At 34.1% G+C, this 26,948-nt stretch overlaps 1 protein-coding gene across 2 annotated transcripts in view; it reads right to left on the bottom strand.

The window, feature by feature from the left end:
• Positions 1 to 2,395: 2,395 nt before the first annotated feature.
• Positions 2,396 to 26,948, bottom strand: part of LOC133778015 (uncharacterized) — a 53,858-nt gene continuing 29,305 nt past the window's right edge. For both annotated transcript variants that reach the window (XM_062217816.1, XM_062217817.1), the window contains 30 exons: positions 22,656 to 22,759; positions 20,959 to 21,248; positions 20,777 to 20,861; positions 20,402 to 20,689; positions 19,536 to 19,895; positions 18,940 to 19,429; positions 18,364 to 18,527; positions 17,754 to 17,916; positions 17,389 to 17,658; positions 17,097 to 17,291; positions 16,301 to 16,343; positions 15,696 to 15,814; positions 14,657 to 15,613; positions 14,513 to 14,571; positions 14,028 to 14,376; positions 13,841 to 13,939; positions 13,615 to 13,770; positions 11,866 to 12,047; positions 11,253 to 11,774; positions 8,569 to 8,746; positions 8,345 to 8,481; positions 7,262 to 7,388; positions 6,883 to 7,104; positions 6,448 to 6,807; positions 5,969 to 6,127; positions 5,598 to 5,879; positions 4,903 to 5,115; positions 4,749 to 4,801; positions 3,774 to 3,882; positions 2,396 to 3,028 (listed from right to left, as the gene is read on the bottom strand). In XM_062217816.1, coding sequence (XP_062073800.1) covers positions 2,681 to 3,028; positions 3,774 to 3,882; positions 4,749 to 4,801; positions 4,903 to 5,115; positions 5,598 to 5,879; positions 5,969 to 6,127; positions 6,448 to 6,807; positions 6,883 to 7,104; positions 7,262 to 7,388; positions 8,345 to 8,481; positions 8,569 to 8,746; positions 11,253 to 11,774; positions 11,866 to 12,047; positions 13,615 to 13,770; positions 13,841 to 13,939; positions 14,028 to 14,376; positions 14,513 to 14,571; positions 14,657 to 15,613; positions 15,696 to 15,814; positions 16,301 to 16,343; positions 17,097 to 17,291; positions 17,389 to 17,658; positions 17,754 to 17,916; positions 18,364 to 18,527; positions 18,940 to 19,429; positions 19,536 to 19,895; positions 20,402 to 20,689; positions 20,777 to 20,861; positions 20,959 to 21,248; positions 22,656 to 22,759 — 7,083 coding nt within the window. In that variant the 3' untranslated portion in view covers positions 2,396 to 2,680. The remainder of the gene's footprint in view (positions 3,029 to 3,773; positions 3,883 to 4,748; positions 4,802 to 4,902; positions 5,116 to 5,597; positions 5,880 to 5,968; positions 6,128 to 6,447; positions 6,808 to 6,882; positions 7,105 to 7,261; positions 7,389 to 8,344; positions 8,482 to 8,568; positions 8,747 to 11,252; positions 11,775 to 11,865; positions 12,048 to 13,614; positions 13,771 to 13,840; positions 13,940 to 14,027; positions 14,377 to 14,512; positions 14,572 to 14,656; positions 15,614 to 15,695; positions 15,815 to 16,300; positions 16,344 to 17,096; positions 17,292 to 17,388; positions 17,659 to 17,753; positions 17,917 to 18,363; positions 18,528 to 18,939; positions 19,430 to 19,535; positions 19,896 to 20,401; positions 20,690 to 20,776; positions 20,862 to 20,958; positions 21,249 to 22,655; positions 22,760 to 26,948) is intronic.

The raw sequence follows: 26,948 nt of genomic DNA, 5'->3' as shown, positions 1-26,948 counted from the left end.
GACACTAAGAACTTCATTTTGAATGGATTTGGCATGATTTTGGGGTTTTTGTGATTTTTTTAAACTCTGAAATTTGCATAAAATTGATTTTGCTCGATGGTTGCTCGATGTCAGCTCGATGAGCCTTCAAAATCAAGATTTTCATGAAAAATTAACTTTGCTCGAAGCAATTCTTGCAAGAGGCATAATTATTCACTCGGGTGTCTATTTGAGGTGATTTGTTTTTAGAATTTTGGTATATTTTTCAAGATCTACACGTTTGATATGTTTATATACACATTTAGGAAGTGTAAAGCTTGAAAAAATACAAAAATCCAAAACATACATCACGTTTAAGACATGTTTTGGTATGTTTTCAACTTTTAAACTTCATGAAAATCTTAATTTTGAAGGCCACATCAAGCTGTCATCAAGCAACCATTGAGCAAAGTCGATATTTAGCAAATTTCAGAGTTTCAAATCTGAAAAAAAAAAATTGCGAAAAAAATCCAAAAATCATGTCTATATTTGTTCGAATGCGGCTCTTAGTCTCTTAAATGATACTTACTTGTCATTTCATTAGGATCTCTTATACTTACCTTACCTATGGATTTTTTTTCTTCAAGGAAAAGAAAGAGGAAGAAGATATAGGCTAAAAAATATGTCAGGGGCATTTTGGAAAAACACTGAAAGAGTAGCATCAATTTTTGACGTCATTAGTGGGTGACATATTTTTTAATTATGAGTCAAGCAACCATTGAGCAAAATCGATATTTAGCAAATTTCAGAGTTTCAAATCTTAAAAAAAATTACGAAAAAAACTCAAAAATCATGTCTAGATCTGTTCGAAATGCGATTCTTAGTGTCTTAAATGATACTTACTTGTCATTTCATTGGGATCTCTTATACTTACCTTACCCATGAATTTTTTTCTTCAAGAAAAAGAAAGAGGAAGAAGATATAGGCTAAAAAAATATGTCAGGGGAATTTTGGAAAAACACTAAAAGAGTAGCATCATTTTTTGACGTCAATAGATTATGAGTCCCCACTAAGCATTTAAAAACTAATGAGTTACATATAGTATCACAAGTTACCATATAACTTATTTGAACAAAAGTATTATTTAGTATACTATATATTAACTTTTACTGTAAAGTTAAAATACACTTTTTCAGTCCCCATGCCATTTTATAGTGGTTTTTTTTATTAACCAAGTAGAAGTTACTTTTCAATCATAGCAAAATATACATATTTTGGTGACTCATTTGAGTTAATTTTTGTTTAACCAAATTAAAAATTAACTAAAATGTTACTTTTGAAACACAATACAAAACCGACATTTTCAAATAATCTAAACCAATGATGGCAAGAAAGTTATGCTTACCACATGTCAAAATAATCATCTCGATAAGTAGGTCATGATGGTACGAACTCAAATGGCCGACGATGACGCTGGAAAAAGTTTTTAAAGTCACGGGGGTATACCCACGAACTCGTCGGAAAACACCGACGATGTATGTATAATGGGTGACTGGGTTATGTTCCTCTCGAAAAGCTTGTTCTAATGGTATCATTCCTGGATTCCCAGGCATCGGGATGGCTGAAATAGTAAAAATGCCACCATTGCCACCTTTCACCGACATGTGCAGTGGCGTCCAGCGACATTTGGCAACGAAGTTATGACTGTAGACTCGTCGGCTTCTCATGAATCCAATGCATGTGCGCACAAGGACTTTCGTCACCTTTGACCAACATGTGTAGCAACGTCAAACGACATTTGGCAGCTAGGTTCTGACCTTAGACTCATGTGCACACCATAGACACGTGTGCACAAGGACTTCCGTTAGTCGGCAGACATGCACAATAAGAAAGAAGAAAGAATTGTGCACACATTATTTTTGTAAATAAACTTTAAAAAACAATGTCTTATGTAAATATTCCTTAATATTATAACACATTAAAAATATCATTTTACAACAATATATATTTATATAAACAAATCTTGTTATAGACAATGATTCAACATATACCCAATAAAAGTTCAAAATCTTGTACCAATCTAAGAAGAAGATTAAAAATATTGAAAGATTGATGGAAAAAAATAAGTTTATTATCCATTCCTTTTACTAACTAATATACTCTTCTCATACCAAGTGATTTGTTTTAATCCATGAATTTAGCATCCATCTTACATAATACTCATTATGCATACATAGCATAATCAGCCGTAAAGACTTGCATTGTTTTACTTTAATGAATTTAAGTTGGTACTTGCAAAATACTATATTACGTCCCATATAAAAATTATTGTCCATCTAGTATTGGTTGCTTCATCATGAAATAAAACAAGAACTCCCTTAGCTAACTTTGTTAAAGCTGAAAACGACCATAAAGTCGAAAATGATAATAACTACAATTCTTGCAACCAAAACAATTTCAATTTTTATAGAATACAGAACTGTATTCTATACAGTTCTTGTATAAGTCGTAATGAGAAAATTTTCGCTACAAACTAGTGCAACTTAATCTGGCTTTGTATCATAAGCCACTATGAGGTCCAAAAATATCCAAGCAACGTCTAAAAAGATAAAGACTCAGAGAGAGAGGGAGATACTATACACTGTACACAAAACAATCAAAACAAATAAGTGCCAGCAAGCCAAAAAAATAAATAAATAGGGCCTCAACAGCAATTTATAGTTCACTGAGAGTTAAAAGATTGCAGAATTGACTGAGGATCATCAAGAACCCTTGTAGATCTCCAATCAGATTCTTCCTTGCTTTGCCTTAGAGCAACAAAGTGAAGAGCATCACTTTTGACTTGATATATGTGGCATGCCCAAGGATAAGAATCTGGAGCTGACCAAACCTTTTGCTCTTCAAATTCAGAATCCTCAGTAAGTGATTCAGCCACACAGTACACTGCATTAGGTTCTGGCTCTTCAAAACGCTCGACAGCAATGCATCCAGGAGATACATATCCCTCTGGTGCACGAGGCAACCATATCGATAGTGGTGTCACATAATCATCCAAGCAGTTCCGCCATACCTGCCATTGATAATGTTTGTTTTCCAATCTATGAGAACCAGGAAGAATGACTTGTATGAAAACATTCAAGGCAACCGCCTTCTAGCTTAGTATGTAGTAATGCAATGTTCTATATAACTCTTAGTAATGTGATGCGAACAAAAGAAATCTAACAAGCAGGATGTGATATTCTTTTGTAGGAAATAGCTGTGCTGAAACACAATCCTAATGGTGTGTCAATTTGCAATTCATATATATGTTTTTTGAAAAAGAGACAAAGGTCACACGTCTATGAGTGACCTCCTCCCAAGTGTATTAAAAGCCTCACTTATGGCAGAGGAAAACCTTGATAACAAACAGGAAAACTTGGGAAATACTAAGATATAAGAAACCCAACTCTAGCAACACAATAATAAGACAAAACTAAGAGAAAAACTGCAATCTAAAAACATAGTTAGTACAGAAAGCTTCCCCTATCTCCTAGGAAAGTAAGTCCCTCAAAGTCTTGTTTTATAAATCATCAAAAGTCCAGTCATCATTTCTTAATAATTCAGAAAAAAATTTCCTAAAACTTTTGTTCGAATGTGCAAATACATACATGAATGGATTAGTAGACATGAACACCATAATGTACATAAGAAAGAAAACACTACCCTTATTTCTATTGTCACTACAGATCAGTAGAGACATGACCACCATAATGTAAACTTAGGTAATACATAAATCTCTTATGAATGTTTGTGTACATATATATGTATATTCTTACCAGGTCGTATCCCATTGGAAGAGCGAACAATCTGTCGACGTTAGAATAAACAGCAGCCACATTTGGAGGATGGCTGCCAATACGAGCAATATCCCCAATTGAGACATATCTGAAAGTAAACACAAACGTTTCAGTACTAAAAGCAATGAGATCAAATCAAAACACCGGGGATAACACTAACTATCAAAAAGCATTAATATAAGAAATACAGTTTTAAAGATCCTATGGAAACAGTTTGAATCAAATGTTATGTCAATATCCACAGATAAAGGTTTTTGGTGGGTTGGTATCCAGCATCCTTTAATAGAATCTGAATGGGTGATAATATCCACAGAAGAAATCCTTATCATGCATTTCCCACGGTTGTGTTCTTTGCAAAAAAAGTTCAGTCTGTGAAGTTGTATTATCCACATGGTCAAAAGTTCTTGTCAGAGTTTCGGATGGTGTAAATCATCCCAAGAAATTTTTTTATGGCTCAAGATTTTGTGGGGATCTTAATAAAAACAAGAAGTTTCTCTGGAACTCTGTTGTGTTATTGGCAGTCATGTGGGCGGTAAGGTTCGAAAGAAACTGCAGGATATTTCAAGATAGGAAGAATGTAAACCTTTCTCTTTTTTCTGATTGACGAGAAAGTGGGAAGTTTTGTAGTAGAGTATTTATGTTTTGATGCTGTTTAATTTGTATTTTCAGTCTAAAAAAGGTTGTTTGGGTGAAATTTTATTTATAAAATATAAATCACAATGATACACTGTTTCTAAAAAATATATACATATATATTACATATAAAAAAAAGTCAACAGCAACAGATACAATAACTGAAAAAGTAAGATTAAAGTTAATTAATTACGAAAACTAGTGAAAGAAGTCTTAACTGAAAAAGCTTTTGCTAAAAGCAGAAGCAAGAAAATGCAGAGCAACACTATTGAAGAAAAGGAAAAAGGAAAAAACAAAGTAAAATACTAATTTTGCAATTACCCGTCCGGACAAATTGGTCTCCAAATAGTACACATTCTACCATCTTCTGGGACCTAAAAGTAAAATAATATTTCAGTAATTATCACAGAAAAATGGAAGTATCCTCCCCTATAAAACACCAAACGTAGTTGATTGGAAGTAATTATTTAAGTACCTGTTTTTTGGACAAAGTGATTCGACTTTTTGATTCTAATTCGCTGCTCCAAATCTTTCTGAAGTTGATACCATGTTTAACAAATCTTCTCTCATCAGATGCAGAACTGCCTGATAGCAGCTCTCTCGACCTAATTATAGATTTTGATGTCTGCAGTTCTCTCCCATCAGCTTCATTCCAAGCAAAGTGCACTAGTCTCTGGCTTGCTGGAACCTGAAAGGAGAATTGTGAATGTGTGCTAGAGTTTATCTTCAAAGGAAACTAGCAATTACGCAATCAAAGTTTCAGGTGGCTGGTAGCACTGGATAAAGTACATACGAGGGATAATATTCAGAATTAAAGACCTTTCTAAGTGGTTTTCCCATCATGGTATTTTCTATGCAAGAGTCTGAGCCAACCAACATTTGGCTGGAGAGGAACAATATGAATTTTATATAAAAGGAGAATGGGCCGGAGCACATCTGGGAGAGAGTTAAACTTTGGGTCGGTATATGGCTAAAGAGTGTAAGAATTTGTTTTTCCTCTTTGTAATTTTGGTTTTAAGTGCATCATCTTCTAAACACGAATCAGTTTGTAAGTTGTGGCTGTGTGTGAGTCGAGCTTTAGGTATATTGCCTTAACAATTCTCCTTCGACTATAAGATTTACTATTAATATAAAATTAATCGTTTCTTATTCTTTTTTTAAAAAAGTTACCTTCAAAACTAGACTTTTCATGTCAGATTGGTGTGTCTTCCACATCTTACGTACAAGTGAGCAGATCCTAATAGCTTGCGGTTCATTTCTCCCTGATTCTTCAGCATTACACTTGATAACTCTGACAAAATTTTCTGATCTCCCAAAATTTTTAAGATGGAGGATCAAATGGGATGGATGATTGCAGCCAGCTTTTGCCAATTCCAAAGCCATAAGTTCTTCCCAAGGCACGTCCCACATAATTTTGCAAGGTTTCTTATCCATCTTGTCTGGAGCTTGGCACTAGAAGACATAAGATACAAGAAAGAAGAGTGATTGTCAAACTAAACCTTGGTGCCATAAGTGATTAGATTCATGGTTGAGACTCAAACCTGAAGCAGCATGACTCGTTTATTGGTCACTAAGACAATCTTCTTGTGAGGGACAACAAAATGTTCTTCATAATAATCAGACCAGGCAAATTTTGAGGGCTCTTTGAAAATTTCAGTACATCCAAAGTGTCGACTTGCTTCTGCTAAGTAGAGTACCATCTACAGTCACAACAGGAATACATTTTTTTTTCTTTTTAAAAGAAAGAAGATCGAGCGATACAGAGGAACTGATATAATCCAACATTAACTCATGCTTATAATAGTACCAGGGCAACAGTTCTTCTAACAATTATATATTCTGTCATATAACTATATAAATATTCTCACTGCAGCTAAATGCAACCGTTATAAAGTCTGTGAAAGTACATTCCATTTTCAACTTTCTTATTTTGATTCCAGCTCCCTCCTCTTTTATTTATACACTTATTTTTTTAAAATCCAGTTTATCCTTAACAATGCATAATATCATGAAGAGGTACCTGGCCAAGAGCTTCTTTCTCACAATATTCTCTTAGAATATTATCTGAGTGGATAGCCCTGGGGTTTCTGACTCTTTCAAACGTGGTCTTACTATTCAAAGCTTCCAAGCATTTTGAACAACTAGCGCCAATTCCATCAACAGTCAATGAGAAGAAATCTAAAGCCCCACTAACAGGTTGAGCAAAAAACCCTATGAAAGCTTGCCCAAGCCCATGCGCTAGTCCTAATAAACCATTCTGCCTTGCATTTTCCATGGGCCTTTTTACCACTCCAGATATTCCAAAAGCAACACCTTGTGCAAAAGCTTCTGTTCCTTGAATAATGCCATCACCCACTCCAGTAATTTTCCTTGACCAAACCTAAACCATCTTAAAGTTAGTTCATTTCAAAGTATATTCGTTGATTATACTTTAACTGAGATTAAGAAAACTTACTTGCTTCGATCGTAACTGCATAAATTGTCCATCAGTAGAGAGTTCTGCAAACCCTCTACTAAGGGAAGCTAATGTCGAACTTGTCATACCAAGTACATCTACTGAAAATATCAAATGCAAAGGATTATGGATCAGATCCCTGAAAATTCGGTTACCAATAGCAGAACTAATAGAACTTCTTCGCATAAATCTGTCTTTATGCATAACCCTTCTCAGATGCACCTGAAATAGAAGGATCAGAATGTCAAATGTGGTAGTAGCCTTTTATTAATGTCAAGCACTTGAAAAAAAAAAAGGAGCAGTCTCTTGTAACATTATACTTGTATCAACTGAAGACAAAGTAAATTGAAAAAAAAAAGAAAAAAAAGCAAAAGCCAACCTGAATCTTGAATGCATTTCCAACAGCCGATAAAATAGGGCTCCACACCCCTAAAATCCCATGAGGTCTCTGAGCTGGCGCAGTCTCCAGTGACAACTTCATTCTTACTTCCGAAACATCTATTAATCTGGAAAGATCGTGTAACACACCAACATAAAATCATTAAAAAAAAGCATAATTTGCACACAGAAATATAACAAAGTAAAAAATATGTTTATGAGTAGTTCAAACATGCTGAGCATCATTTTTTTTTTTGTACAAGCATGCTTTTTGTATAAGTAGTTCACTGCATAGCATGGATAGATTCAAACTGAGCATCATAAGCTTGAAGAAATGAAGATCAACAATAAGTAACACCTTACTTAGAACCAAATGATATAATAAATTTTACCACATATTGTATTTCATATAGGAAAAAGAACAAAGAAAATACAAAGAAACTTCAGGCCTGTTTTAAATATTGTAAGCCATTTTATGATTCTCTAAACACAAAAAAGAGATTGAACAACCAGCAATTGGTAGCCTTGTTTTGAATACTGATTTCAAAATCAGATCTCCAGCCCTCACTAAAAATGAAAACGACTGACTAAACACTTTTTCCCTGAATCCTAGATAGGAACTTTTCATATCTTTGAAATACACAATTTGTGCTTCTAGAGCAATTAATTATATTCATCTATTTTTTTTTTTATGTTTCTAAATCAAATGTTCAAAACTGGTGGTTTTAAAAATTGTGAACCCAAAGGGGGTTATCTTCTTTAAAAGAAGAAATGAAATTCATTAACACATAATTCTTCAGTGTGCCAGGTACTATTTTTGTACAGATCAACATTCAAGCAAGTTTTAGATGCTCGATATAACAAATCATTTTGTATCTTGCAAGGCAGCAGCACAAAAAACGACCATGAGAGAATCAATGGTTAAGAAGTCAGGAAAACAGATACACAACTGGAACTGCTATAAGATTGTTGTATAAATCTAGGGATTATATAATGCATCAATTCAGATAAATCTGCAAACCACGATATTCTTTTACGAAACTTTAGAACGGTAGCCTCTAACAAAAATATAAGGGGCACTTACCCAATATGTATTTCTGGATCAACTTCTATGACGCTAGAGCTCTTGGGAAGGCGGTCTAAATGGAGATTGTTATAAAAATCTACCAAAGCCCAAATTATTGGTTCATGAATATTAAACCTCCAAGTCTTGTCGTTAACCTATAATATCAACACAACTTTTATAAATTTAATAAATACCTTTCATTGCCCTAAACATTGCAAACTAAAATATCAACAAAGCATTACCCGTATGTACACATATGGGTAGACCTGGATGCCATCAGTATTCTCATTACGCATTGTAATAGTCATCTTGAAGAATGGATTGTGCGTACCAGAGATGGCTTCTGGTGCCAACAAGACTGGCATCAAAGTCAGAGGAAGCTGGTTGTCCAGCTGCAAGTGGCCTAGTATGAGCTTGAATCTGGTAGACATGAAAAACATGCACAACTTGTATATTTAATGAATCATATCTAATAACATTAAATACAAAATTAGAAAGAAAAAAGTGGTAATAAGGTTGGATTTGAATGTGTCAAGTAGTAGAAGCAAGGGTAAATTTATGTTATTGGATTACACTTGATTGGATTTTGGCTAATATAATTTTTTATATTCTACTCCTTCATGTGAGGGTACAGATATTGGGTCATTGTGTAGATAGACATGTATTGAATAGCACCAAATAGTTATCTTCAATGAGAAGCCCATGATAAATAACAGATTTGATGCTTGAAATTAAAACTAACTGGAGAGCATAATTTCAGGAGTTTGATAGCATGTTGGATTATAAATTCTTATAAAGGATTATATTGTTAGCAGGTTGAACAATATTGGCTATATATGTAAATATATATATAAAGAAAAAACTTTTATTAATGAAAAAAAAAAGGTTAATAATAAAAGAGGGGAAACGAAACTACAAGTCCTTTTACCTAAGAAGGCCAAAAAGTTACTCGTTAACCTCCTATTAAAGTGTACACCAGGCATCTACCTCCTGTTTCATATCCTGCACCTGCTTCTTCGTCATCAGATTCGGTCCCAAACGATAATCTTCCCATTGTGCTACGTAAAGGTAAACGTCAGTGCACTTATTCTATTTCTTCTTTTGTTTCTTATAACCACTTGTCATCTTCTTCTTGTTCTTTTATTGCTTCCCTTGATTCTATTTCAATTCCTAATGCTGTTCGTGAAGCCATATCTCATCTTGGTTGGCATGATGCAAGATAGAAGACATGAATGTTTTAGATGGCAATGATACTTGGGACTTGGTCGATTTACTTTCAGGAAAACGGGTCATAGGGTGCAAATGGGTATTCACTGTTAAGGTCAATCCAGATGGATCAATTGCTCGATTAAAAGCCCATTTTGTTGTTATGGGTTATGCTCAAACCTATAGAGTGGACTATTGTGATACTTTTTTCTCTTGTTGCTAAGTTGACATCTCTTCGATTGTTTATTTCAATGGCAGCTACCCATCATTGGCCTCTACATCAGCTGGATATCAAGAATGCTTTTCTTCATGGAGATCTTCAGGAGGAGGTGTATATGGAGCAACCTCCTGGTTTTGTTGCTCAGGGGGAGTCAGGGCGAGTCTATCGTCTTCGAAAATCTTTATATGGTTTGAAGCAAAGTTCTCGTGCTTGGTTTGGTAAATTTAGTTAGGCGGTTAAGAAATTCGATATGCTGAAAAGCAAGTCTGATCATTTTGTGTTTTATAAACGATCAACTGCCGGTATTATTCTATTGGTTGTGTATGTGAATGATATTGTTATTACTGGAAATGATACTAAAGGAATCTCATCTCTTAAACTCTTCATTCATACTTAGTTTCACACGAAGGATTTGGGGGTGCTCAAGTATTTCTTGAGAGTTGAGGTAACTTGGAGTAAACAAGGTATTTTTCTATCTCAAAAAAAGTATGTCATTGATTTACTGACTAAGACAGGAAAATTGGGAGCAAAGCCTTGTAGTACTCTAATGAATCCTAATGTGCACCTTACAAGAAATGGGGAACCATTTGAAGATCCTGAAAGATATCGCAGGTTGGTTGGAAAGTTAAATTATCTTACCGTGACTCGTCCAGACATTGCATTCTCAGTTAGTGTTGTCAGTCAGTTCATGTCATCTCCAACAATTCATCATTGGGCAACATTAGAACAAATTTTGTGTTACTTGAAAGGAGCACCAGGACGAGGTATTGTGTACGCAGGTCATGGGCACACTCTTATTAAGGGTTTCTTAGATGCAGATTGGGCAGGTTCCAAAGTGGATAGAAGATCCACTTCAGGTTATTGTATTTTTGTTGGAGGGAATTTGGTCTTTTGGAAGAGTAAAAAGCAAAATGTTGTGTCACGATCAAGCGCAAAGTCAGAATATAGGACTATGGCACAGTCTGTGTGAGGTAATGTGGATCTATCAGCTATTGACTGAAGTAGGACTTAAGACTTCAGTACCAGCAAAATTGTGGTGTGATAACCAAGTTGCTCTTCATATTGCATCTAATCCTGTGTTCCATGAGCGGCTAAGCACGTCGAAATTGATTGTCATTTTGTTCGTGAGAAAATTCAACAAGACTTGATTTCCACAGGATATGTAAAGATTGGCAAACAACAAGGGGACATCTTTACAAAAGCATTAAATGGGGTGCGGGTTGATTATTTTTGTAACAAGCTGGGCATGATTAATATATATGCTCTAGCTTGAGGGAGAGTGTTAGCTGTATATTAGTTGTTTATATTAGCTGTAAATTAGGACTAATTAGTTCCTTATTCTCTCATAGTTTCCTACAATAGCTTCCCTAGTTTGAATATAAATATATGTTTATTTCTCATTGAAATACAAGTAAATACAATTCGTTTCACCTCTTGTAACAAAAATGAAAACAAAGAAAGGTAGAACACAAGTTTGTAGACTATAAGGAGATGCCTTACCTGCTTGTTGTTCCACCATCATAGCCAGTCAAATATGATATGAAAACTCTCTCCAAGTAGATGTAAGAGAGCTCTTTTGGTCTATGGTCTATTATAGAAATCCCTATAACCCCCACCTCAATAATGAGTTCAATAGGAGAAGTATTGTTTTGTGTATTGTTCTGTGTATAAGAATGTTCCCATTTTCCAGCAAGCGCCAAACTCCTTATTTCTTCACATGAAATTGATCCTGAATCCCTCTTATCTGTGAACCAAACCACCTTGGTATCAGCTATTTCTACAGCATGGAATTGCAATCCCAATCCCTCATTCTCTGCAGCATGTAATCCAACCCTCTCCAGATCAATTTTCCAAACATCAACACTAGACCCGCTGATGACCTTAGCATCAACACACTGTTGACCATATGGATCTTCCCAAGAAAAATTTGTTGTTGAAAGAGGTTCTAAGTGTACCCAAGTATCTTCATCAAAACCAGACTGGCAAATACTGATTGTTTGATTTTTTGTTCTATTCTCAATTCTGCTCAAGCAAAGTTCTCTAAGTTAGTCACAACCAACATCCGCATACAAACACAACTACAATACAGATAATTATTCTAATATAAAAGTACCTGATAGGACCATCAGTTGACCCCAGACGAAATACAATAATGAAGCGTGAACCTTCTTCGTAGCCCCGAATTTCTGTCCTCAAAAATATTCTAGAACCATCACGCCTCCTTAAAGTAAGAAAAAGTGTGTCCTCCTTTATAATTTGAACTGGAAATGACCAATTGGTACCTTCCAATTGTACCTACAGATTGAAATAAGGAGATTCTTCAGCAATCAATTTAATGAATATTATATATATATATATATATATATTGGATGGGAAAAAAAACTTCAGCTAAAGGCCACGCTAAAACTTGTAGTAAATCAATTAAAACAATGAACTATCTTATTTTCAACTTTCCATGTTGATTAAAATCTTGGTCCACATTCACTATGCTTAAAGAGAATAGTTCACCTTGATATTAACAAGTTCTAGATGTTGCAAATGTTAGCTAGTCAGTATGTTCTTCCTTCATTTACCCTGTAATTAATAAAAGCACCTATCTTCTACTCAGACAGAAAATTGATATCCAAACTACTAGTTGAAGGTCCAGCTAGGAGTACTAATAAATTGATGACATTATAGTGGACTTACATACACTGTAACGCTGGACATTGCAGACACAACACATCTCATCATTTGTAAAGAGAAAATTAATCTAATATTAATTTATAAAAAAAAACATAATAAACAGAATGTTAGCAAGGAATCAAATTAAAATGATGGAAAACATTCAGAAACGAAGTCCCTTTCAAGTGATATTCCCTTCATAGGCGTTCTTTGTAAGAAAAGGTCTGAGACAGTGAACCATTGTTTTTGGCTTTTTAATAGCAAAACCCCCCAAAAATTCATTAATTCTAAGAAAATTCCGTAAAGTTCAATTAATGTTGTATTGTTACACAGCACAACTAATAAATTCAGTGTATTTTCGTGTGTCACAAGATGGTAAATTTGCTATTTTAAATAAAACTATATTTTTTTTTATATTAAAGTCGTATTTTTTTTAAATCCTTAAATAAAAAAATTACAATATAAGTCATAAATAACATAATTTTTTGCACCATTAGAATTTTATAAGAAATTCAAACATATATTTTTATTTTATTTTATAATACTAAATAAAAAATTATTTGAATAATAAAATAAATGATAATATCCTATAATTTTAACACTTATAAATATTCACATGCATTCAAACATATGAAAAGGAAGAAAAAAAACGTTTATACTTTATAATAATATTCAAATTATATAGGATATTATCATAGTTTAAAAGACAAAGCACTTTTTATTTAATTTTTATCATAGCGTAAATTTATATTATTTTATTACTAATTTTACAATTATTTGATTTTTAATAAGTTTTTCAAATAAATATAACTTCAGAGATTTCAGTGTCAAAATAATGTCAAATTTGCCCTCGATATTTATGATAAATTAAGATAAAATAAGAACTACAGGATAGGGAAATGAAGTCCCCCCTACAAAATATAGGCCCAATCCTTCAGATGATTAGAAAACATCAGATGGATTTACTGAGACCACAAAGCCACATACTACTTAATTCCATATACTCTCTTGTCTCTCCCATTAAAAACTTTACACTTTATTCCTAATAAAAGTGTTGGTTACATTTAGAGGCAAGCAACTAATTACTGCTCTCTGCAGAAAATGAATTAGAGGATGAACTATGTATAAATAATATATATTTAAAAAAAAATAAGAAACAATGACACTGATCTGATGTAACAATAAGCAGTTCACTAACCTGGAGTTTATCAGGTCCACCTGATTGACGATATGAAAAGGAGACTCTTGAATCTGATGCACGAAGAATTTTTGGTTCATCTTGACTGCTTAGCTTAACCAATATGTCTTGACCAACTCTGTTGGTAAAAGTCATAAATGGCCGGATGGATATCACCTAAAAACAAGCGACGGATTAAACACTGTATGTTATTATTTATAAATTCTTTATATACTTCTAGAGCTACCTTTGTAGGTATAGATGGAAAGGGAGATGATTTTGTGGTAATGGAAAGCTGCATGCAATTCCCTTCTTCATCAAAAGCGTACAGATCCACTGCTCCGTCCTAGGAGGAACAGGAAAAAAAATATCTTAAAATAATTATTCTTTTTTAACGTAAAGAGTTTCTCCATGATAATATATTTGACATATACCATGTCACCAAGAGGAGAAAGATCTTTAATAGGTCCAAACTGCTCCTTGCCAGATTGAGCAATGGAAACTGCAATACCCAACAATTTAAAATTCAAAGTCGATGTGATTGTATGACCTTCATGCATTTCCTCATCTGTTATTTCCTCCAGGACAACCTCATTATTCTTTTTAGAGTGAAATGGAACACTGAACTTCCATGTGTGCCTTTTTCCTGTCACATCTATAAGTCTACATGTAAGTGAGGGGCATCGAGCAATATCAAGCCAATATGGAGCATACACTCTGACAATCTTAGCGTGCAGCAGTTGTTCGTTATCAAAATTTTGTTCAAGAATAATTTGAACCACCCTGGAAAAAAAATGTGCACATCAAACAAGAGGATAATAATAATAAATAAACAAAATTACTGCACATAAGAAAACAAAAAATTACTGCACATAAGAAAATAAAACATTCAAAATGATTTGAGATTGATGTATGAAACCTTCCAGTTATTGAGCTTCTCAAACTAATTGTTTTTGTATGAGACAAAGGAACAGCTTCCTGTGTAATCAAAATGTTTAAGAGTCAAATTCAAGAAACATATATCAGCACAACACAAACAAGTAGGCCAGCATTAAAATCTCACATGCACAGGGAGCCATCCTCTGTTAGGAAGCAGTGAAAAGAACAAAGGATTTCTTATATCAGCATTATGAACATTCACAGTCTTCCCAGGACCGAAAACACCCCTTGAGCAGACAACAAAATTTCCATTTTTTTGCATCTCTAAAACAGAAAATTCAGCCACAAGGGGAAGAAAATTGGTGATAGATAGTGGGGACTTGACAACAAGATTCCAATCCTGAATAGGATCAGATCGAATGTCTTTCGCTATCTCTGTTGCTTTTATGATTACAGAAAACCACATTTTCTGAGAACTACTTGAAGATGTTCCACTTATCTCGGTACAGTATAAAAGTTCCTCCGATTCAACAAGAGACGACACACTTATCCCTTCTGGTAAGAAAGGAGTACTTGGATCTTCTAATTGATTAAACCTCTCTACCAGAGAGCTCCAAGAATATTCAATTGGATTACTAAGTTTACATGGCCTTAATCGCAATGCATACACTCCTGTCTGTTTCAAAGCAGACAGAGGCACGTGCACAGTATCTCCAGGTCTCAAACTCCCAATACAAATTTCTTTGAAATCAACTTGTACACCTTCTAGGTCACTTGCATCATTCGGTGCTTTCATGTTTTCCCTAGAAGCTTGGGAAGCAAGGCATAATTCGAGTACAAATTCTGTAGCATTAGATACTGAAACCAGAGATCTAATATTAACATATCTATTGCCATCCTTGATGCTTACTTCACTGGCGACAACATCATTCCCTAATCGCCAGCAAGCAGCAGGAGCAGCATAGTTCAGCCTAACTGTAGTCCAAGGCCCTTCCCTGGTTGGGCTTATCTGAACAAACCCAGATCTTTGATTGCTAATGGCAGATTGATCATCGTTCTCAGTTTCAGATCTTGGTGACAAAATTATGCAACACCGCACTCTTCCGCATGACTCTTTACAGTCTTCCCCTTGAATCTCATTCTGCGCAAATATCATTCAGGCAAGGTTTAGCATTTCAGCTATAATATGGAAACAAGTATAAAGTATAGTGAAAGAACTTTACCGAGGTTTCCACTGAGGTTAGTTCTATCCACTTCCATCTATTCAAATGATCATATGCATCTGGGTTCTCTTCAACTGCCATCTGCTTTAAAGGTGATGAAAAGAATCCAACAGGGACACCTGTACATAATGCATAAGTTACGACGCAAAGTTGATAAATGCAAACCAAATGACAAATTTCAATAACTTGAAGAGAAAGACCTTAGTGAAATAAAAAAGTGATAAAATTAAGAAAACCCATTTCTTACAAATTACAATATATATGTGTGTGTGTGAGTAGTAACAAGGTGTACACACAGTAATGTGGCAGTTTATATATAAATATATACATTTACATATATAAATGAACCAAAAAAAAATCCTGATTGTATCACCAGCAGTCTACTTTGTACCTTTTCCATAGTTGATATTGGTTTACATTTTCTTAAAAGCAATGTACTCCAGGCATATGAATATAAGGACTACTTAAGTGGCACTACTACGCCTTTCAAATAAATTCCAGCCATAGTTTTAATCCCTCAGTCTCCCAGTGTTTTTTTTTTTTGGGTCAGGTATAGAGTCTATAGACTTTACTATTCAGATTGAAAGCAACCAAGTAAAAAATACCTCTTCCTATATCTGTCACAATTAACTCCACCGTGTAGTGCTCCTGCACAAGTTACAATTGAATAACTTCAGGTCACTGCAAAAGGGAAGAGAAGAGTAGAAAAAGGCCAAGGGAAATATAATTGTTTAAAGGAGTCTGCTTCATCCAATGCAAAAGTTAAAGAAACAAATGCACCGATCCCATCACAAATCTTCAAAATGAAATATGGAAGTACGGGCATATCAAAAACCTAAGAAAGCATTAACTGAAGGGGGGAAAAATCCACCAACATTTGGATTCGTGTGTGAAAGGTAGAACATACACTAAAATCAGATTCTTCAATTCAGATTAAGCAATATATAATACTGATTAAATCACCATTATTCTCAAATTGAAGAATCCAACAATCACAAAGGTGATATTATTTTTTTTTCTTTTGATAAGAAACAAAACAAGTACATCATAAAGTTGATATTGGCAGGCGAAGGACTGCAAAATCGACATTAACATTATTTTTGCATGTAACTTATAAAACATTTTACGAATCTTATCTTCTATTGTTGCAGTTAGATTTGTATTTTATTCATTCATTTTTGGCATAAGTTTATCAAAACAGCTGCAAAGTCACAAAATCCATTACACAGAACATAATTGACAAGCAGAAATTTACTGCAACTATAATTCACAAAAGAGACAAATCAAAAGAGCTGAAATCATCAGGGCGAAAAAATAGGCATAATAGTAGGGTGGTAAAAGACATGATAGCAAAGTGTATAAAAAGATATCAAGAAGAATCAAATGTTTCAAGTCACGTACTGCAGAATCAACTTTGAAAAAGAATACTTCATTCCACTTGACCAATTCATTCTCAGAAGATATGTAATCCGAGCTGCTTCCACAAGTGCGCGCACTCTGTTGCTGAAGCATTACTTCACTAGCAAGACTCCTGTCTGGTGTGAGACGGATTGCCACAGTATATTGTGGGGAAGTCAACCCTCTCATTCTTGGAAGCTGAATTAGTTTAGATAAGGTGAGTAAAATCATTGTCACAAGGTAAAAGGTAGAAGGGCATGGAGGAACTATGAACAATTCTGTCAAAGTGAAATACCTCAGCATCAGCTATAGCAACTATAATCATTGGTCTAACTTTCTTGTAAAGTTTTCCTTTCAAGTGTGAGTCCAACATGTTCTTTGAAACAGGAACTTTTATCGGCTTCATATCCCCAGAAGGCATTCTAATTATGTTTGTCAGACCCCTTAATTCAGTAGCTTTAATAAAAATATCCTGCCCAAGTTTGTTTTTAGGGATAATGTGGTAGTTTTTCTTGTGATGAACGTCAATAATAGATCTTCCACCAGATGATGGAGAAAAACTCTCCTGTTTAAAAAAAAAACATCCATAAATAAATTTGAGAAAGAGCATAAAGTCAACAAACAGAATATAAATAATCTATTGAAAGAGAAAAGACTTACAGTTGTTGCATGATATGCTTGGACATTACCAAGATTGTTCCAGCTAGCATAAGCTTGAATTATCATATTAGCATTGGATACAGAAATATTCAGATTCAGATCCCTTGTAGATGTTAGACGCAACTGAGAAGCTGCACCTGGAGCACTGAGATCATATTGGTACCTGGAAGTGGAAAAAGATCAGCAAAATAACTAAAATAGAAAGCAGAAATAAAAGTATAATAAAGTACTAAAAAACTAAATTTAACAAAGTAAAATTACAATATTCTGGAATAAATAGTTCTTATGTAGGAAAGATAAAACAAGTTCTTAATTATGCACCAGAAGAAAAAATGGGCATGGAATAAATAGAAACAATATAAAGAGAACAATTTCTGCAAGTAGTGGAGAATGAAGTGACTCATTTACAAGTAAAGCTAATAGTCTGACAGTTATTTCAACTGATTTTTATCCCCCCATAAAAATGGATATTGAAAAATCAATGAGGAAAACTAGTGTGCAAACTCAATGTATTATATCAAATTCTCCAAGTAGTCAATTTTTTTTTCGACTAAAATAAATGCTTGCTTAATTGTGTTTATATAAGTAATGTAGAAAGAAAAGAAGTAACCTTAAAAATCCATCCACTGGCTCAACAAGAGGCTCCCAGGATTCATATTTGTCATTGTAGGACCTAGCAGCCAAAGAGAAGTTGACAGTAGAATTCAAATAGTCCTTTTTTCCATGTAAACTGAACCCTATTCCACTTAAAGACGCATTGAACAATGGGACCATCTGACAAATCAAAGGATGAAATCATTAAGAAATGAGCTGCCGTCATTTTTTTCAAAAACCAAGAAATTTTATTAATGGGAAAAAATAAAGAAAGGATGAGTACTAGGAATCCACCACCTAGTAACAAGATAACCAAACAGAAACTTGGACCACATGGTTCCAATTACAATAAAACTCTAAGATGATTCTAAACAACAGAATTTTGATCTATCTTAAAGGATTGTCCTGTCACCATTATTCCTCTCCATTAAAATAATTCGTTTCAAGCACAAATTAGAAATTGGTGCTTGTGTAATCACTAACAAAATGATTATTGTGCCCAAAATCTCAATCACCAATAAATGTCCAAAGACAGGTGTTTTCAAAATTGTCTAACAGCTTCACATAAAGCTTTTGGAATATGAATTCTTACCAAGCCACCATAGTCATCAAAAAGTGCAGCAGAAAAGGTCCTAATTTCAGCATCAATTACAGTGTCATCTGAAGCACTAGGTACATCTGTATCTGCAAGCTTTAAAGCATATCTTTTAGGAGGCTTTTTGAAGCCACTGCGTACGATAAAGGTCCCCAACTCATTACCAATTGCCCATAGACTAAATGTCCCTGTTGCAACCTTAGAATCAGATGATTCCCAGAGACTCTCATCCAAAAATTGATCCCCAGTTACCAAGTCACTGCGCATGCATCTCAATGTGCTGAATTCATTTGACTTTGGGGTTCCCTTACATGCAATACAACCCAAGGAAACAAACCCAGGAGGAGCTTGAGGTAACCAGAAAGACATACTTTCCATTCCTCTCTGTTTCTTGATTTGCCCAACAAGCTGGAAACCCAAAGGAGTTTTGAAAAGATCTTCATCATCAGTATCACGGAGAACAATACAGCTATGTGGAGGCTCATACCTAAGTTCAAAAGAGTAGATGCAACTTATTTTTATGTAGAAAATGTGGACTATTTAATGAAATAGATGTAACATAAGTCAATTACAAATCCACAAGTATTGTTTACCCCTTGACAGCAACATCACCAAAATACACCATTCCCAGAGGGACTACTGGCCGCCATATTGATAATTGTTTTCTTGAGTTTGAACCCTGATTCCACCATATCCATTGAAAAGTAGCAACCGCTTCAAAATGCTGAGCAGAGTTCAATGCTAGTCTTTCCGATTGGCAAGTGTGATGGTCGCCAGATGAAGAAGCTTGGGTATTCATACTATTAGAAGTTTTTGAAGAGGCTTCCAGGGACCCAAACATAATGTGGCGTAAATCATACGCTCTACCTATCAAGTTATAAGTAGTGGGATCTGCTGGCAAAAACGTACCAATAGAATTTTCTACACGCCAGAATGCCACACTTGGGATGCCTCTGCAAAAAATAAAATGGATGAGTACTATAGCATTCAAAAAAATAACCAGGGCCAAAAGTTGATATGAAGTAAGCACATTCCTCAATTTCGTGGGTTCTCAAGTTACTAATCCCAATTACACTTTTAAGTTGGTGAGTAAAACTTTTGTAGTACTGACACATCTTATTTAGTGACTCTTAAATCAGAAAACTACTAATATAGCAAGTAAAACACCTGTTAATAAGAGTTCCAACATGATAGGACCTATATTATTCAAAGTGCCTACAACCTAAATCTATCCACTAGCCTGATCAAAAAGATGCATCAAGATTAGTAACCGGTAATAATATTGCTGCCTTAATTACTATGATAAGAATCCTGCCATGGATAAAATGTACCCAGTTTATAATAATTTCGATAACAGTCAAGAATTTGGTTATAATGCAGGTAAGTTTTGATCTTGAGCTCAAGGCATTGACAGCTTTAATACAACAAATTTGATCTGAAAATTCAAAATACCACTTACAAGTTGGCTGTATTGATTGCAATGTAGTCCCTTAAGGAACACGAACAAACTAATGAAGCTGAGATACAAAAAGTAGAAGATAGTGGTGGTTGAGTTCTTCCAGGGGAAACCACACAGCCTAATGCAACATAACCTTTGGGTGCTTCAGGAAACCAAACAGAACAGCAATCTCCATATGTTAAGTTTCCAGATTCTGAAGGAGGCCATATCAATTTGAAAGACACGGGTCTCTTGACTCTTGTATAGTTGGAATTCACTACAATCACTCCTTTTGTAGGTGGCTTGTCCCTGTTACATGGAGACTAATATATAAATATTTTCCAACATTGAAACATGACCGATAATCAAGAGAAAACAGAGTTGAAGTAAACTGACAATGGAGTCAGAAAGTCTCCCAGAATTGCAAAACCAGGTGGTGCATGAGGTCTCCAGAAGGCATATACTTGTTCACTACCGGGATCTGGGGTGCCAGAACCAAACAATCTGTCATCAGAAAGCAAACACAGGCTATATTTGCTGAATTAATAACAAAAGAGTGACCGAGTATTCTTTCATACCTTTTATCATTCCAACCTTATCAAACTGGGAGCAGATCACTGTCATTTTTTTAGCAGTCATCCTTAGAAAGGCCAAAATGTCTTCTTCAACTGCTAAAAATAGTCTTAAAATACTGAAAGAAAAATTCATGAATATATCTGAAACAGAAACATGTATATTGGTCTTTCCCGTAGCATTTGAATAGCTTATAGAGGTATCAAAAGGCTCCAGAATTCTGATTCCATTACTCTCCATGGTCAAACCAAGTGCTTTCGCACTCATTTCCATTGTTTCTCCCTTCATAACAAGCCTGTAACAGCATATGCACGTTAAAGGTCATATTAATATTGCTAAATTTCTAGGTGTTTTTACTCCAAATTCGTACTTTTATTTCCTGGTACTAGAATATTTTGTAAATGTTAAGCTTTCAGAACAAGCATGCAACTAGATGTGTATATTTTATATTTACGAGTGGAAACAAATAAACATGCATGACTTTCTAAATGATATATCACAACAATGCATACGACAGATCTATGTTTGACACTATTTCAAGTAGTCAAGAGACATATATGAGTTGAGATGCAAACAAATAAGCCGTATGATGAAAGACTGTCCAGTATCATGCAATTCAACACATTACCATATAAAACATGGTTCTCAGTATTAATAAGCCAAAATAATAGATTGTATCTTGGTATTCCACAGAATACAGTCAAGTATATACAATGGGAAAATCAATCATGAAGAAAAAAGGCACTCCTAAACCCCTTTCAAACAGAAATCCATATATAGAACTAACATACACGTATCAAATCCAAAGTTATGAGCATACATTCATGCCATGAAATTTTACTTTTACTTTTATGTGATATGGTGGAAGTACCCATTTGAAAATAATTGTATAATCACGAGTAAATAGCGGTTAAAATACCAATGTTTTCAAAATGCTGCATTTTTGTACCCAATCCTTTTTTTTTTTTAGTAAATATCCTCAATGTCTTCAAAATATTACACTTTTATACCCAAACTTTATTTTTGGCGGTAAATATACATAATGTTTTCAAAATATTGCACTTTTATACTTATATTTTATTATTATTTTGAAAAATAAGTGAAGGAAAAATATAGATTTTTAATTTTAAATTATTTTCACCTTCTTATTCTTTCTCAAAATAATAAAAAATTATTCAAAATTTTAAAATTAATCAAAATAATTAAAACTTATATGTTTCCTTCACTTTTTGTAATAAACTTATATTTTAAATTGATGAAAAAATATAAGTTTTCAATTATTTTAATTAATTTTAATAAAATATTTATTAATTTTTAATTTAAAATAGTTATTTTGAGAAAGAATAAGAAAGGAAAAATAATTTAAAATTTTAAAAATAATTAAAAACCTATATTTATCTAAACACTTTCTTATTATTTCTTAAAATAATAAAAAAAATAGATATAAAAGTACAATATTTTAAAAACATTGGGTATATTTATCACAAAAAAAATTGGGTATAAAAGTGCAATATTTTGAAGACATTAAGTATATTTACCGCAAAAAAAAAAAGATTTGAGTATAAAAGTTCAACATTTCGAAAACATTGGGTATTTTAGTTGTAATTTACTCTATAATCATTAAATATGAGTGCTATAAGAAAAAATCATCCAATAATGATTCAACTCAAGGGGAAAAAATAAAAATTAAAGAAGATTAGACCTGCAAAATGCATCCAGTTGTGCATGCAATAGTTGGTTAGAGAGAAGAGGTGACTTCCCGACATCTTTTGATGTGTTATAAAAAGTCAGCTCTGGACCAATAGCCTGCAAAAAAGTAACTTGTCACAAAAGACACACTGCAGCCTCAAAATAAAAATAAAATAATATAAGTAAAAAAATTATTTAGAACAAAATGAAAAGAAAACTTGCATATAGGAGAAAACAATTATATGGGAACTAGATAGATATTTTTTAAAACAAAACATCAGACCTTGTATTGTTAATAATTGAGAAATAAGACGAGTATAGAGTAAAAACACTCAATAAGACATGAAGTAAGATAGAGAGAAATGTGAGTCAAGCCATCAATCAGATATGGATCATATTCTTCAAAAGAATGGGTCAATGGGACACCATCTGAGTATGACAATAACATTAGAGGTCTCACAAAATCATCCATCAACCTCAGCTATAGTTACTACAAAGGCTTAAAGCACTTAAACTGTACATTTCTGACCAATGACAATGACATTAAATGTCTCACAGAATTAGCCGTAAACCTCAGCTATAGTTACTAGAAAGGTTATCTCACTTAAACTGTACATTTCTGACCAAAAGTTGACTATTTACATATCAACCTACAAGAAATCTTGATGCAACTATGTGAAGCACCTTAAGAGTAAGACATACATACAAACACTTAAATGACTGTGACTATGCCTCTATGTGGCCCTTTGACCTTCCCCTTGCAATCATTTAACCAGGAAATAAATAAATTAATGGACAATGCTCAATTTCTTTGGTTTCAAGTCTACAACAGTACTCTCACCTAGAAGACAATATAGTCAAAATAAATATCAAATATCTGTAGCAAATGGAAGAAGTGAATAAATTGACGACACCATTATGATGGAATTCCTCATAAACTTTCATAAGATCTTCAACGACCTAACAGTGTTGGAAAAGTGTAAAAATATTACGTGAGAATAATTCTTGTATATTGAATACAAGAAAAATAGTGTACATTTATAGGCTGTACAAAATAAAAAACATAAATACAAAATAATCTAAATCCTATGAACAAGGAAAGTATATATGTACATATAGATCCTACAGCAGTAATCAAATCATATTGATTTGAATTTTATTCTGATTTGATTTTCTTAATAAATCTGTCTACACTCCCCTCAAGCTTGACGGTAGATGTTGATGAGTCCAAGCTTGTCTAATAGGAAATCATACACTTGCTCTGCCAATCCCTTTGTAAGTATGTCAGCAATTATTGATTAGTAGGCACATACTTGATACAAATAATCCCTCCATCGATCTTCTCTTTAATGAATTGACGATCCACTTTTACATGTTTTATTCTGTAGTGGTGAACGAGATTATGAGCTATACTGATAGTGGATTTATTGTCACAATAGAGTTGAATGGGATGTTCATACTTTATCTTCAACTTTTCAAGTAGTCTTTTTGTCTAGATGACTTCACACACTCCATTGGCCATAGCCCTGTGCTCTGCTTCTGCACTGCTCCTTGCAACCACAGACTGTTTTTTACTTCATTATGTTACCAAGTTACCTCATAGGAGAGTACAATAACCGTATGTGGATTTTTGTAGTCGATTGCTCCAGCCCAATTAGCGTTAGTGAAAACTTCAACATTTCGATCACTTATTTTTTTGAAATACAGCCCTTTCCCTGGTTTTTGCTTTAAGTAACTCAAAATTCTATAATAGCATTCAAATGTCCTTAACAAGGACTATGCATATATAGCTTGCCAACCAACTGCTGGTATCTTCCTTTGTCGACCGAATCTCCTTCGAACATTTTTGTTTTGTTCCCAAGTTCAATAGGAGTTTTACTAGGCTTGCTTCCTAGCATTCCTGTTTCTTTTAAGAGGTCAGGAGTAAATTTCCTTTGAGACACGGAAATACCCTTTTTGCTCCTTGCAAATTCCATACCCAGAAAATACTTTAATGCACCAAGGTCCTTAACCTCAAATTCCTTTGCCATCATTTTCTTGATAAGATGCATTTCTCCAATATCATCACTAGTAACAATAATATCATAAACATAAACTATTAACAAGGTTACTCTCCCTTTCTCTGAGTGCTTGAATGTAATCACTTTTGAAAAACGATCAAACCAAGCTCGAGGAGATTACTTTAAGCCATAGAGTGACTTGTTGAGTCTGCAGACAGTCTTCTTATTGAGAGTTTCTTCAAAACCTGGGGGTTGACTCATGTAGACCACATCTTCAAGATCACCATTTAGAAATGCATTTTTTACATCAAGCTGATGTAATTCCCATTCTAAGTTTTCTGCTAGTGAGAGGACTCTCATGGTGTTAAGCTTGGCAACTGGAGCAAAAGTTTCAGTGTATTCAATTCCATAAGTCTATGTAAATCCTTTGGCAACCAAACGTGCTTTATATCACTCGATAGAACCATCAGCTTTATTGTTAAATATGATACGTGCATTAGCTTTATTATTAGTATTCTTATTATTATTAATTGTTAGAATAGGTCTACCTGGAAAAGTGGCTTAGTTTTAACGTTAAAGGCTTATTGTATAGTTATTTAAGGAGCTCTTCAGTTTAAGTGAATAAAAAAAAAATTATTTTCCTCACTGATTTCATGGTATCAGAGCATAATCTAGGCCAAACAATAATTTGAAACAATTGCTCAACAACCTATTCTGTCAACTTGCACTGTGGTTCAATCAGGTATTTTCCCTACCGTTTTGAGTGTCAAAAAATTCAATCCCAACTCTTGGATAATCGACTCATGCGCCTCAGACCATATGACTGGTACCTCTAGTATTTTTTATTCATACATTCCATGTTCAGGTAACTATAAAGTAAGGATAGCAGATGGAACCTTGTCCTCTGTAGCTGGGACAGGTTCTATAAAATTATCTCAATCTCTCTCTTAAATCAGTTCTCCATGTACCCAATCTATCTTGCAATCTCATTTCCATTAGTAAATTAACTAATGATCAAGGATGTGTGGCTAAATTCTCTCCTGTTTGTTGTGAATTTCAGGATCTCTCGGGGAAGACGATTGGGAGTGCGAAGGAATGTGAGGGGCTGTACCTTTTTGAAGATGAGATGCACGTGTTTGGACAAGCTCAAATCAGTTCTTATGATTCCTCTTCTAGTTCTAGGGACTTCTGTTCAAAAAATAATGATGTGGCACTATAGGCTTGGCCATCCTAGTTTTCCTTTCCTTAAGCACTTATTTCCATTACTATTTAAAAATAAAGATTTGAGCTCTTTTCATTGTGATTCATGTCAACTTGCAAAGCACACTCATTTACCCTTTAAATCTCGACCCTATACAGCCTCTACTCCATTTGCCTTAATTCATAGTGACTTGTGGGGACCATCTAAAATTATAATCTAACCCAAAACAAAATGGTTCATTACTTTCATAGATGATCATTCTAGGGTTTGTTGGGTTTATTTACTCAAAGAAAAATCTGATGCTGAATCTACTTTCAAAAAATTTCATTCAATGATTAAAACTCAATTACACACCGATATTCAAATTCTACGCACTGATAATGGAACAGAGTATTTTAATGAAATATTGAATGATTATTTTACAAAAAATGGCATTATTCATCAAAGTTCTTGCATTGATTCCCCCAACAAAATGGGATAGCTGAGCGCAAAAATTGCCATCTTTTAGAGGTTGCTAGGTCCATTAAGTTCCAAACAAATGTTCCTAATTTTTTTTTGGGGAGAAGCCATTTTAACAGCATCTTATTTAATTAATAGGATGCCATCAAAAGTGTTAAATTTTAAAACTCCACTCACTGTTTTATGCAGTTCCTATCCTCAAACTAGACTAATAGGGTCTGAATTACCAGCAAAAATATTTGGTTGTGTTTCCTTTGTTCATACACCACGTTCTAAATGTGGGAAATTAGATCCCAAGGATGTTCGCTACATTTTCTTGGGATATTCCTCAACTAAGAAAGGATATAAGTGCTACAATCCTACCACCAGGCGTTTTTATGTTTCTCACGATGTCACATTTTTTGAAACACAACCTTACTATCAAAATACTTCTCTTCAAGGGGAGAATTTTGATGAGGCTCATTTTTTGGAGACACCTCTGCCTACTCCTACTCCAAATCTACCTTCTAATATTCATAACTCACATGCTGAAATAACAGCTCAAGACAAATCCAAAGAATTACATGTCTACACTCATAGGCATAAATCTTCCACAATACAGCCACTCACACAGCAAGCTAACCAATCCTCTGAACCAAGAGAGTCT

The sequence above is a fragment of the Humulus lupulus genome, chromosome 5 (genome assembly GCF_963169125.1).
Source record: "Humulus lupulus chromosome 5, drHumLupu1.1, whole genome shotgun sequence".
In the NCBI taxonomy this organism is placed as follows: Eukaryota; Viridiplantae; Streptophyta; class Magnoliopsida; order Rosales; family Cannabaceae; genus Humulus; species Humulus lupulus.
The sequence above is the reverse complement of the archived record's forward strand: the minus strand, read 5'-3'. Positions and strand labels throughout refer to the sequence as shown.